The sequence below is a fragment of the Bos mutus genome, chromosome 23 (genome assembly GCF_027580195.1).
Source record: "Bos mutus isolate GX-2022 chromosome 23, NWIPB_WYAK_1.1, whole genome shotgun sequence".
NCBI classification, from domain to species: Eukaryota; Metazoa; Chordata; class Mammalia; order Artiodactyla; family Bovidae; genus Bos; species Bos mutus.
In genome coordinates, this window is record NC_091639.1 from 21,911,565 (window position 1) to 21,924,463 (window position 12,899).

General features: G+C 40.4%; 1 protein-coding gene across 1 annotated transcript; it reads right to left on the reverse strand.

Annotated features, from left to right (window-relative positions):
• Positions 1-9,429: 9,429 nt before the first annotated feature.
• On the reverse strand, positions 9,430-10,383 carry LOC102276908 (olfactory receptor 5V1). Its single transcript, XM_005911588.2, has one exon. It carries the CDS (start codon positions 10,381-10,383, stop codon positions 9,430-9,432), a length of 954 nt encoding a protein of 317 aa, XP_005911650.2.
• Between the last annotated feature and the right edge of the window lie 2,516 nt (positions 10,384-12,899).

Here is a 12,899-nt window from a genome sequence, read left to right on the forward strand (position 1 = left end):
TTCTACAGTTGTTTATTTCAAAAAATTACTTTTGCATTTTTTAAAGACTATGTTCATTTTAACAGAAAAGAAAATTGAAATTAAAGAATAACAGCCTAGAATAAAATTATACTGGTATTTAACAGTAATGTCCAAATTCAAACTCAAGACTATTGACTAATCTGGTGTGCTTCCACCACCTCACAGTTATTTCTAGACCCACCAGCAAGTGCTGATAGAGTCAATCCCTTCCCGTACTGACAGAATTGAAAACAGTATGGACAAGAAATCCTGACCATTTTGTTTCACCAAGTATCAATAAAATTTCCAAAATACAGGTTCTAGTTCCCTTGATGATGACATAAACATGCTTGCTCTGTCTCTTCCATGAAATGGCAGCTGTAAAACCTGAGCAGAAAGCAAGGAGAAGCTATTTGAGCATCCTGAAAAATAAATATTAGCAGGTGGGTTGGGGAAGAATACTAGAATTCAAATTGCCACCAAATTGGCAGTGTTTACCATTTTTTCCATCAGCAACATCTCAGCCTGAGTTTAACACAATCAGAAACAAAAGCAAGAATGGGTAACACCATACCACAGTCACAGAGAGCTCTAGGAGAAGCCCGCTGAGACTCTCTGGCTCAAAATCTGTATATGTCTAGATTCTCTACAGAACAGAAGCAATAGGATGTGTACCTTTAGAGAGATTTAAGAAATTGGCTTATGTGATTATAGAGTTGGTAAATCTGAAATCTGCAGTTACACTGGCAAGTGTAACTGGGGATCCAGGGAGAGCTGGAGTTGGTTCTAGTCTCATGAAACTGTAACTCTACAGAATGGAAAATCAGGTTCCCTCCATCAGAAGATTGACTCTTATGGGTTCTGCTCCGACTGATGTCACTGATCAGAGAAAGTCTCAAGGGAAATTAATATATACTTAAATGTAGTCAAAATATAACATATAAATTTTGTGAAATGCAGCTAAAGGAGTGCTTAAATGTTCCTACTAGAAAATTTTTAAAGTTCTCAAATTAATAATTTGAATTTCAACCTTAACAAAAGAGAAAAGAATAGGAAAAAAACCCATTATGTATATACATTAAAATAATAAAGGACAGTAATCAATGAAATTGAAAATTGCAATGTCTTCCTCCAGGGGATCTTCCCGATTGAACCAAATTTCTTAAGCCTCCTGCACTGGCAGATGGGTTCTTTCCAACTAGCATTACTGTCTGAGGCATTAAAATTTTGTAGGAATAGGCTTCTTGGAGGGATGATAATTTTAAAAGATTGGGAGACACTGATCTATGCAACTCTCCCTTAATAGATTTCAATGCCTTTCTTATCAAAACCCAGCAATCTTTCCAGTGGAAATTGACAAGCTGATTGCAAAATTTATTTGTAAATCAAAGATACTTGGAATAAACAACACATTTTGAAAAAAGACCAATTTGAATATTTAAACAACTTTACCTCAAGGCTTATTATAGACCTAGACCTAGAGTAAACCTCAGAGTGTGGTTCAGTTCAGTTCAGTTGAGTTGCTCAGTCGTGTCCGACTCTTTGCGACCCCATGAATCGCAGCACACCAGACCTCCCTGCCCATCACCAACTCCCGGAGTTCACCCAGACTCACATCCATTGAGTCAGTGATGCCATCCAGCCATCTCATCCTCTGTTGGTCCCTTCTCCTCCTGCTCCCAATCCCTCCCAGCATCAGAGTCTTTTCCAATGAGTCAACTCTTCACATGAGGTGGCCAAAGTATTGGAGTTTCAGCTTTAGCATCATTCCTTCCAAAGAAATCCCAGGGCTGATCTTCTTCAGAATGGACTGGTTGGATCTCCTTGCAGTCCAAGGGACTCTCAAGAGTCTTCTCCAACACCACAGTTCAAAAGCATCAATTCTTCAGCGCTCAGCCTTCTTCACAGTCCAACTCTCACATCCATACATGACCACAGGAAAAACTGCCTTGACTAGACAGACCTTTGTTGGCAAAGTAATGTCTCTGCTTTTGAATATGCTATCTAGGTTGGTCATATCTTTCCTTCCAAGGAGTAAGCATCTTTTAATTTCATGGCTGCAGTCGCCATCTGCAGTGATTTTGAAGCCCAAAAAATAAAGTCTGACACTGTTTCCACTGTATCTCCATCTATTTCCCATAAAGTGATGGGACCAGATGCCATGATCTTCGTTTTCTGAATGTTGAGCTTTAAGCCAACTTTTTTACTCTCCTCTTTCACTTTCATCAAGAGGCTTTTTAGTTCCTCTTCACTTTCTGCCATAAATAAAGGTGGTATCATCTGCATATCCGAGGTTATTGATATTTCTCCCGGCAATCTTGATTCCAGCTTGAGCTTCTTCCAGCCCAGTGTTTCTCATGATGTACTCTGCATAGAAGTTAAGTAAGCAGGGTTACAATATACAGCCTTGACATACTCCTTTTCCTATTTGGAACCAGTCTGTTGTTCCATGTCCAGTTCTAACTGTTGCTTCCTGACCTGCATACAGGTTTCTCAAGAGGCAGGTCAGGTGTTCTGGTATTCCCATCTCTTTCAGAATTTTCCACAGTTTATTGTGATCCACACAGTCAAAGGCTTTGGCATAGTCAATAAAGCAGAAATAGATATTTTTCTGGAACTCTCTTGCTTTTTCCATGATCCAGCAGATGTTGGCAATTTGATCTCTGGTTCCTCTGCCTTTTATAAAACCAGCTTGAGCATCTGGAAGTTCATGGTTCACGTATTGCTGAAGCCTGGCTTGGAGAATTTTGAGCATTACTTTACTAGTGTGTGAGATGAGTGCAATTGTGTGGTAGTTTCAGCATTCTTTGGCATTGTCTTTCTTTGGGATTGGAATGAAAACTGACCTTTTCCAGTCCTGTGGCCATTGCTGAGTTTTCCAAATTTGCTGGCATATTGAATGCAGCACTTTCACAGCATCATCTTTGAGGATTTGGAATTGCTCAACTGGAATTCCATCACCTCCACTAGCTTTGTTCGTAGTGATGCTTTCTAAGGCCCACTTGACTTCACATTCCAGGATGTCTGGCTCTAGGTCAGTGATCACATTATCATGATTATCTGGGTCGTGAAGATCTTTTTTGTACAGTTCTTCTGTGTATTCTTGCCATCTCTTCTTAATATCTTCTGCTTCTGTTAGGTCTCTACCATTTCTGTCCTTTATTAAGCCCATCTTTGCATGAAATGTCCCCTTGGTATCTCTAATTTTCTTGAAGAGATCTCTAGTCTTCCCATTCTGTTCTTTTCCTCTATTTCTTTGCATTGATCGCTGAAGAAGGCTTTCTTATCTCTTCTAATATTCTTTGGACTCTGCATTCAGATGCTTATATCTTTCTTTTTCTCCTTTGCTTTTCACTTCTCTTCTTTTCACAGCTATTTGTAAGGCCTCCCCAGACAGCCATTTTGCTTTTTTGCATTTCTTTTCCATGGGGATGGTCTTGATCCCTGTCTCCTGTACAGTGTCACAAACCTTATTCCATAGTTCATCAGGCACTCTATCTATCAGATCTAGGCCCTTAAATCTATTTCTCACTTCCACTGTATAATCATAAGGGATTTGATTTAGGTCATACCTGAATGGTCTAGTGGTTTTCCCTACTTTCTTCAATTTCAGTCTGAATTTGGTAATAAGGAGTTCATGATCTGATCCACAGTCAGCTCCCGGTCTTGTTTTTGTTGACTGTATGGAACTTCTCCTTCTTTGGCTGCAAAGAACATAATCAATCTGATTTCGGTATTGACCATCTGGTGATGTCCATGTGTTGAGTCTTCTCTTGTGTTGTTGGAAGAGGGTGTTTGCTATGACCAGTGCATTTTCTTGGCAAAACTCTATTAGTCTTTGCCCTGCTTCATTCTGTATTCCAAGGCCAAATTTGTCTGTTACCCCAGGTGTTTCTTGACTTCCTACTTTTACATTCCATTCCCCTATAATGAAAAGGACATCTTTTTTGGGTGTTAGTTCTAAAAGGTCTTGTAGGTCTTCATAGAACCGTTCAACTTCAGCTTCTTCAGTGTTACTGGTTAGGGCATAGACTTGGATTACTGTGATATTGAATGGTTTGCCTTGGAAACGAACAGAGATCATTCTGTCGTTTTTGAGATTGCATCCAAGTACTGCATTACGGACTCTTTTGTTGACCATGATGGCTTCTCCATTTCTTCTGAGGGAATCCTGCCCACAGTAGTAGATATAATGGTCATCTGAGTTAAATTCACCCATTTCAGTCCATTTCAGTTTGCTAATTCCTAGAATGTCGACATTCACTCTTACCATCTCTTATTTGATCACTTCCAATTTGCCTTGATTCATGGACCTGACATTCCAGGTTCCTATGCAATATTGCTCTTTACAGCATTGGACCTTGGTGTTAGCACTAAATAGACAAATAGATCACAGAATAAAAACAGTAAAATCTTGTCTAAGAAAGAATGGAAGTCAGTGTAGCAGAATAGCAGCCTTGCCATTATTTGCTACAAGGACAGACAGATAAAGCAGCTACACAGGCTAACAGGGGCACATAAGAGTGCTTTGAGTGACTACTGCTTTCTTATCAATACCACTCCCAGGTTTTACTTACGTTGATTGTGGTGTGTAGCCATGTTTCAATCTATTCACCATGATATATAGTATAACCTTCAAAAGCTCAGCACTGCAACACTCACAGGTCTTCAAAGAGACCCCTCATAGGGTACTAAATCCTGAAGAGCTCAGGCTTAGGTGTTCCAGCTCCCACGTCCTGTTGTCAGGCTACTTGTATTCTTTGGTAAAATCAGATAGTAGCAAGTTGAGCAGAGAGCACTTGTGTTGGTTCATAAACTCAGGAGTTCCTGGGGTGACATAAAAACTTACTCATAAATAAAGGGCAGGGGGAGAGAACATAAACAGAGAACACTCCAGATTGGTAGGTGGCAGCTAATTAAAAAGTAAGCAGGGGACTTACAAGACTTCTTCTGGGTGGCTGCCAGAAGAGTAGATCTTGGCACCCACCCTAAGAATCTTAAAGTTTATATACAGGCCTTACCTGGGCTCAGCCATGCATACCATCCAGATGTCTCAGCATTACATTGCTCTCTCAAGGTTGCAACCCTGAAATATGGCTCCCGCTGTGGGAACAATGGGCAGAACTGACATCCAAGGACAGAGGAGTAGATGAGGAGGCTCTGATTGCTGGGGTCCAGCTCTTGAGTCAACTGCTAGCTCACCATTTCCATTACCTCCTCCAACACCTTTTCAGAAACTCCTCCTGACTCCAGTCTGTCCTGGGGCCAAGTGTCACTTAGAAGTGCTTGTCAGCTCCATCTCCTTAAACAGCCGTTTAGAACCAGACATTCCAAGAGGCAGAACAGGCTTGAGTAAGATCAAGTCAGACAAAACCCAGGGCCTTTTTTACAACGTTTGTGAGATTTGAGTGTGGGGAGGAGTCTAACTTCACCCCTGGAAAAGAAGGCATGGAAAAGAAGGTATGCCCAGCAACCGTGGGTGCTGCTGGAAGGCAGGCTGAGAATGAAGCTCCATGGATGGGAGCAGATCCAAGAGAATCACAAATGGGGGCAGAACCATGATGCAACCTAATGGAAGTCGATCCGCTCTGGACTTCAAAATTACATGAGCCAACTTTCTTTGTTACTGTAAAAAATAACTGACAATATCAAATTGTACTATGTGTTTTAAAATTTGTGAAGAGGGTAGATCTCAGGTTAAGTGCTCTTACCACAATTAAAAATTTAAAATAATAATTTTTAAAAGTTTAAAAAAAGCTTATTGAGATAAATAAAAGAAAGAAAGAAGGAAAGAAAAAGAAGGAAGGGAAGGAGGGAGGGAGATTAAAGAGTTAGACCACACTGAGATAGAAGATGTCCTTTTCACTTTAAAAAATGTCCTTTTCATTATAGGGGCCTGGAATGCAAAAGTAGGAAGTCAGGAAACACCTGGAGTAACAGGCAAATTCAGCCTTGGAGTACAGAATGAAGCAGGGCAAAGGCTAATAGAGTTTTGCCAAGAGAATGCACTGGTCATAGCAAATACCCTCTTCCAACAAGCACAAGAGAAGACTCTACACATGGACATCACCAGATGAGAAGTCAACATTGCAATTAGATTGATTATATTCTTTGCAGCCAAAGATGGAGAAGCTCTATACAGTGAGCAAAAATAAGACTGGGAGTTGACTGTGGCTCAGATCGTGAACTCCTTATTGCCAAATTCAGATTTAAATTGAAGAAAGTGGGGAAAACCACTAAACCATTCAAGTATGACCTAAATCAAGTCCCTTATGATTTTACAGTGGAAGTGAGAAATAGATTTAGGGACTAGATCTGATACACAGAGTGTCTGATGAACTATGGACAAAGATTCGTGACACTGTACAGGAGACAGGGATCAAGACCATCCCCAAGAAAAAGAAATGCAAAAAGAGCAAAATGGCTGTCTGAGGAGGCCTTACAAATAGCTGTGAAAAGAAGAGAAGTGAAAAGCAAAGGAGAAGAGGAAAGACATAGCCATTTGAATGCAGAGTTCCAAAGAATAGCAAGGAGAGATAAGAAAGACTTCCTACGTGATCAATGTAAAGAAATAGAGGAAAACAATAGAATGGGAAAGACTAGAGATCTCTTCAAGAAAATTAGAGATACCAAAGGAACATTTCATGCAAAGATGGGCTCGATAAAGGACAGAAATGGTATGGACCTAACAGAAGCAGAAGATATTAAGAAGAGGTGGCAAGAATGAACAGAAGAACTGTACAAAAAAGATCTTCATGACCCAGATGACCTCGATGGTGTGACCACTTACCTAGAGCCAGACATCCTGTAATGTGAAGTCAAGTGGGCCTTAGGAAGCACCACTACAAACAAAGCTAGTGCAGGTGATGTAATTCCAGTTGAGCTATTTCAAATCTTAAAAGATGATGCTGTGAAAGTGCTGCACTCAATATGTCAGCAAATTTGGGAAACTCATCATTGGCCACAGGGCTGGAAAAGGTCAGTTTTTGTTCCAATCCCAAAGAAAGGCAATGCTGAAGAATGCTCAAACTACTGCACAATTGCACTCATCTCACACACTAGTAAAGTAATGCTCAAAATTCTCCAAGCCAGGCTTCAGCAATACATGAACCGTGAACTTCCAAATGTTCAAGAAATATATGGCTTTAGAAAAGGCAGAGGAACCAGAGATCAAATTGCCAACATCCACTGGATCATGGAAAAAACAAAAGAATTCCAGAAAAATATCTATTTCTGCTTTATTGACTATGCCAAAGCCTTTGACTGTGTGGCTCACAATAAACTGTGGAAATATCTGAAAGAGATAGGAATGCCAGACCACCTGACCTGCCTCTTGAGAAACCTATATGCAGATCAGGAAGCAACAGTTAGAAATGGCCATGGAACAGCAGACTGGTTCCAAATAGGAAAAGGAGTACGTCAAGGCTGTATATTGTCACCCTGCCTATTTAATTTATATGCAGAGTACATCATGAGAAATGCTGGGCTGGAAGAAGCACAAGCTGGAATCAAGATTGCCAGGAGAAATATCATTAACCTCAGATGATTAACCAGCAGATGGTACCACCCTTATGGCAGAAAGTAAAGAACTAAAGAGCCTCTTGATGAAAGTGAAAAAGGAGAGTGAAAAAGTTGGCTTAAAGCTCAACAGTCAGAAAACTAAGATCATGGCATCCAGTCCCATTATTTCATGGCAAATAGTTGGGGAAACAGTGGAAACAGTGTCAGGCTTTATTTTTGGGGGCTCCAAAATCACTGCAGATGGTAATTGCAGCCATGAAATTAAAAGATTCTTACTCCTTGGAAGGAAAATTATGACCAACTTAGCATATTAAAAAGCAGAGACATTACTTTGTCAACAAAGGTCCATCTAGTCAAGGCTATGGTTTTTCAATAGTCATGTATGGATGTGAGATTTGGACTATAAAAAAAGCTGAGCGCAGAATTGATGCTTTTGAACTGTGGTATTGGAGAAGACTCTTGAGAGTCCCTTGGACTGCAAGGAAATCCAACCAGTCCATCAAAAGGACATCAGTCCTGGGTGTTCATTGGAAGGACTGATGCTGAAGCTGAAAATCCAATACTTTGGCCACCTTATGCGAAAAGCTGACTCATTTGAAAAGACCCTGTTGCTGGAAAAGATTAGGGGCAGGAGGAAAAGGGGATGACCGAGGATGAGATGGTTGTATGGCATCACTGACTCAAAGGACATGAGTTTGGGTAGGCTTCGGGAGTTGGTGATGGACAGGGAGGCCTGGCATGCTGCAGTTCATGGGGTCACAAAGAGTCAGACACGACTGAACAACTGAACTTAACTGAACTGAGATAGGAGAACATATATTCCAAGATTAAGCCTAGGCTCTTTCTCACTTTTATAGTATCTGATTAGAAATACATGCTGACACAAAAACATTAATATTATCTGATTAAGTGATAAGCAAATGTGAACACAGAGGTTTATTTAAACTTTATAACCAGTTTTTCATGAGAAGGGCACCATCTTTGGAATGAAGAATTCAGGAGTGGATATTATGAACAAGAAGAAAATATCTCAAAAGAGTAACATCAATGTCTTTTGCTCAGAACTAACAAAAGCTCAAAATATGTACACTTAGGCTTAAGTGTGCCAACTGTTCAGTACCTGTCCCTACACTGAGTTTCTTATAAATTGAGTGCCATTAGGAATAGCTGGCTGGTGAAAAAGTTAATTTTTAACATGTTAATTGACTGCAGATAAGAGAAGGTTTTTTTTTATACAGTTCATGAGGTTCTTATAGCAAGTATACTGGGGTGGTTTGCCATTCTCTCCTCCAAGAAGGAGGAGATTTCCTCTTCTTGGGCTCCAAAATCACGGCAGATGGTGACTGCAGTCATGAAATCACAAGACAATTGCTTCTTGGCAGGAAAGTGATTAAAAACCTAGACAGTTTATTGAAAAGCAGAGATATTACTTTGCCAACAAAGGTCCATATAGTCAAGGCTATGGCTTCCCAGTGGTCACATACAGTTGTGAGAGCTAGACTGTAAAGAAGGCAGAACACCAAAGAATTGATGCCTTCAAACTGTGGTGCTGGAGAAGACTCCTGCAAGTCCCTTGAACAGCTAGGAGATCAAATCAATCAATCTTAAGAGAGATCAGCCCTGAATATTCACTGAAGGACTGATGCTGAAGCTGAAGCTCCAGTATTTTGGTCATCTGATGCAAACAGAGGACTCATTGGAAAAGTCCTGATGTTGGGAAAGATTGAGGGCAGAAGAAGAGGGTATCAGAGGATGAGATTGCTGGATGGCATCACTGATGCAATGAACATGAACTTGGGCAAACTCCGGGAAATGGTGAGGGACAGGGAGGCCTGGCATGCTACAGTCCATGGGGTTGCAAAAAGTCAGACATTACTGGGTGACTGAAAAACTACAACAAAGGGAAGATTATATATCAAAAGAGAGTATTGGTGGCTGCCACTTTCTCCCTACAACTTTCACAGCCTCTTTAATATCCTTATTCCTCAAAGTGTAAATTATAGGGTTTAGCATGGGGGTGACAACGCTATACAATACTGAGATTAGTCTGTCCTTCTCCAGTGAGTAAGCTGAAATGGGCCGCACGTACGTGAAGATGGCACTGCCATAATAGAGCAGGACAATGACCAGGTGAGAGGCACAGGTAGAAAAGGCCTTTTGCCTCCCCTCTGAGGAACGGATCCTCAAGATGGTGGAGATTATGTAAAGGTAGGAAAGGACGATACACAAGAAGGGAGTCCAACCAATGAAGATCCCAATAGATAGTAGGGCCAACTCATTGACAGAAGTGTCCCTGCAAGACAAGATCAGCAAAGGAGGGATGTCACAGAAGAAATAATTAATCTTGTTGTTGCCACAGAAGGGCAGATGGAATGTCAGTACTGTGTGCACCACTGAGTTGAGGAAACCACCAGTCCAGCAGGAGGCTGCTAACCGGCTATACAGGACCTTGTTCATAATAACCGAATACCTTAAGGGCTTACAGATTGCAATGTAGCGATCATATGCCATAGCTGCCAGGAGGAGACACTCTGATCCTACAAAGAAAATGAAGGCAAAAAGTTGAGCCACACATCCGCCATAGGAAATGCTCTTCTTCTCTGATAGCAGATGGACCATCATCTGGGGAACATTGGTAGTGGTGTAGCAGATGTCAAGAAAAGCCAAATTCCCTAAAAAATGATACATGGGTGTATGTAGGTGTGGATCAAGCACAGACACCAAGATAATGAATACATTTCCTCCTAAAGTACAGACATAAGTCAGAAAGAAGATGGTGAATAGCAAAAACTGCAGTTCATTTAGGTCAGAGAATCCCAAAATTATAAATTCAGACAGAGCTGTTTGATTCTTTCCTTCCATGATGTTGCCTGGTTCTCTTTGGTGAATTGGGCAAAGAGAAGCACAGATTAAAATAATCATATGCACAGTAGAAAGATCTGCAAAACAAGAAAAGTGTTATGAGTAAAAATCACCACCATCTGTACCAGATTCCAATCTTGAGAAGCAGCATCCCTTCGCAAATCATACTCATATGTATCATTGAACAGGGCTTTCCTGGTGGCTCAAATGGTAAAAAATCTGCCTGCATTGCAGTAGACCCCAGTTCAATCCCTGGGTCGGGAAGATTCTCCTGGAGAAGGGAATGGTAACCCACTCCAGTATTCTTGCCTGGAGAACTCCCTGGACAGAGGATCCTGTTAGGTTATGCTCCATGGGGTCCCAAACAGTTGGAAACCACTGAGCGACTAACACTTTCACTTTTTCACTTTCTTATCATCAGACACAGCTATAAGTACATCTAGTGTTCTACTTGGAGAAGACTCTTGAGGGTCCCTTGGATTGCAAGGAGATCCAACCAGTCCATTCTCAAGGAGATCAGCCCTGGGATTTCTTTGGAAGGAATGATGCTAAAGTTGAAACTCCAGTGCTTTGGCCACCTCATGTGAAGAGTTGACTCATTGGAAAAGACTCTGATGCTGGGAGGGATTTGGGGCAGGAGGAGAAGGGGACAACAGAAGATGAGATGGCTGGATGGCATCACTGACTCGATGGACGTGAGTCTGAGTAAACTCTGGGAGTTGGTGATGGACAGGGGGGCCTGGAGTGCTGCAATTTGTGGGGTCACAAAGAGTTGGACATGACTGAGCAACTGAACTGAACTGAACTGAATAGAGACAGAAGAGGACATAAGGATAAAAGGCACTAAAAGGCTTTTGCACCTCTTTGTTAGGTCAATCACCCTTTGTTAGGGTCTCCTGACACAAATTGTGGTTCATATCTGCAAGAGCAGAAGAAACAGGTAAAAGACATGGATCCTGGTTTATTGTGACCTCTTCTAAGAACAGAGAAATTTTTAGATTAAAGGGAACATGGTAGCTTTCTAGATGTTATACATTGTGGTAAGATATAGCACATACTTTTTGACCTTTCCTATTCACTACAGCTCTTCAGAATGGGTGTTATCATCTTCATTTTGCAGATGAAGTTTTAAAGATCAGAGAGGTTAAACAGTGTGTTCGAGATCACACAGCCAGTGAGAACTAAAGAGGGATCACATTTAGTTCTGTCTAAGTCTGTATCTCCAGCCTGTTTTGGAGACCTAGAGTGGCAAGCAGGTCTCATCTTCTCTGCCAATTCTTTTGCTGAAGACTGCTTACCTAACTTGGGTGTATCCTATGTAAGCTGAGAAAAATGTGTTCTGAACCTAGCAATTTCGACTGTTAATCAAGAAAATGGTAGTGATTGCATGTATTCCTTCCATTTGTCAACCTGACTTAAAACTATGCTTTATTTTGCCTTCAGAGATAGATTTTCTGAAGCCTGTTTTAGGAAAACTTTCAAGTATCCTCTCCTTCCCTCCCTCTTTCATCCCGTCTTTCTCTCCCTCTCCTTCCCCACCCCCACTCCACTGCCCAGACTCTCCCCTCTTCCTATAGCTTTTTGAAACAGGTTCACATAGGGCAACATTGCACTTTGTATAATAGGGTGTTAGTACACATTCCTCGGACACATATCTTCTTACCCTTAACTCTGAGATTTCCAAGTTTTCCTGACATTTTTCTGCTCAGTTGTGTAGACTAAGGACAAACTCTTGGTGCCCAGTCCAACAACCGTTAGTCACTTCACTTCAGTAACAGTTATTGATGTTTCCATCAGAGAGATTTCCTGACTTTCTTAATAAGTTATTGGTGCCAAAGAGAAGTGAATGGAGAGAAGTGTCATAAGCTTAACATGACCTAATGTCTCTACTACACTGATAATTGTGGATAGTTTGAATTTAAATTCCCAGTTCATTCTTTACCAGTGACTTCTTTAGTTCCTAAATTGCTTGACAAATCTAAATTCAAGGAGAATTTTTTTTCACATTGTAGAGTGCTTTAGAGTTATTTTAAAAGATATCATAGAGATCATGCCCAATGTTCACCTTTAGATAAATTTTTTCCAAAGTTTTCATCATCTATTTTTTTCTGATTAAAGTTAACATATTTGTGTTAGAATGTTTAGAAAATATCAAAAACAAAATAAAAACATTAAAAATTAGTATCTCCATCCAAGAAAACCTCTACTAATGGTTTGGTATATGTTCATCTAATTAATTTTCCATGCACGAAATATTCAAAATGGAGATCAGAAAGTACATGTTTTAATCTGTGTTTTTTCCTTAAGCACCATTTTATAATGATTTCTCATGGCAATAAATATTCTCCTGAAACATAATGTTTGAATGATATACAAATATTCATATGAATACAGCAATTTTTTATACACCCACACTTATTAATGGATGATTATGTTTATGTTTGTTATGATAAATTTCAGTAATAAGCATACTAAATTAGATTCCTTGAACTTGGAGTTAACTGTCCTATCTTTTA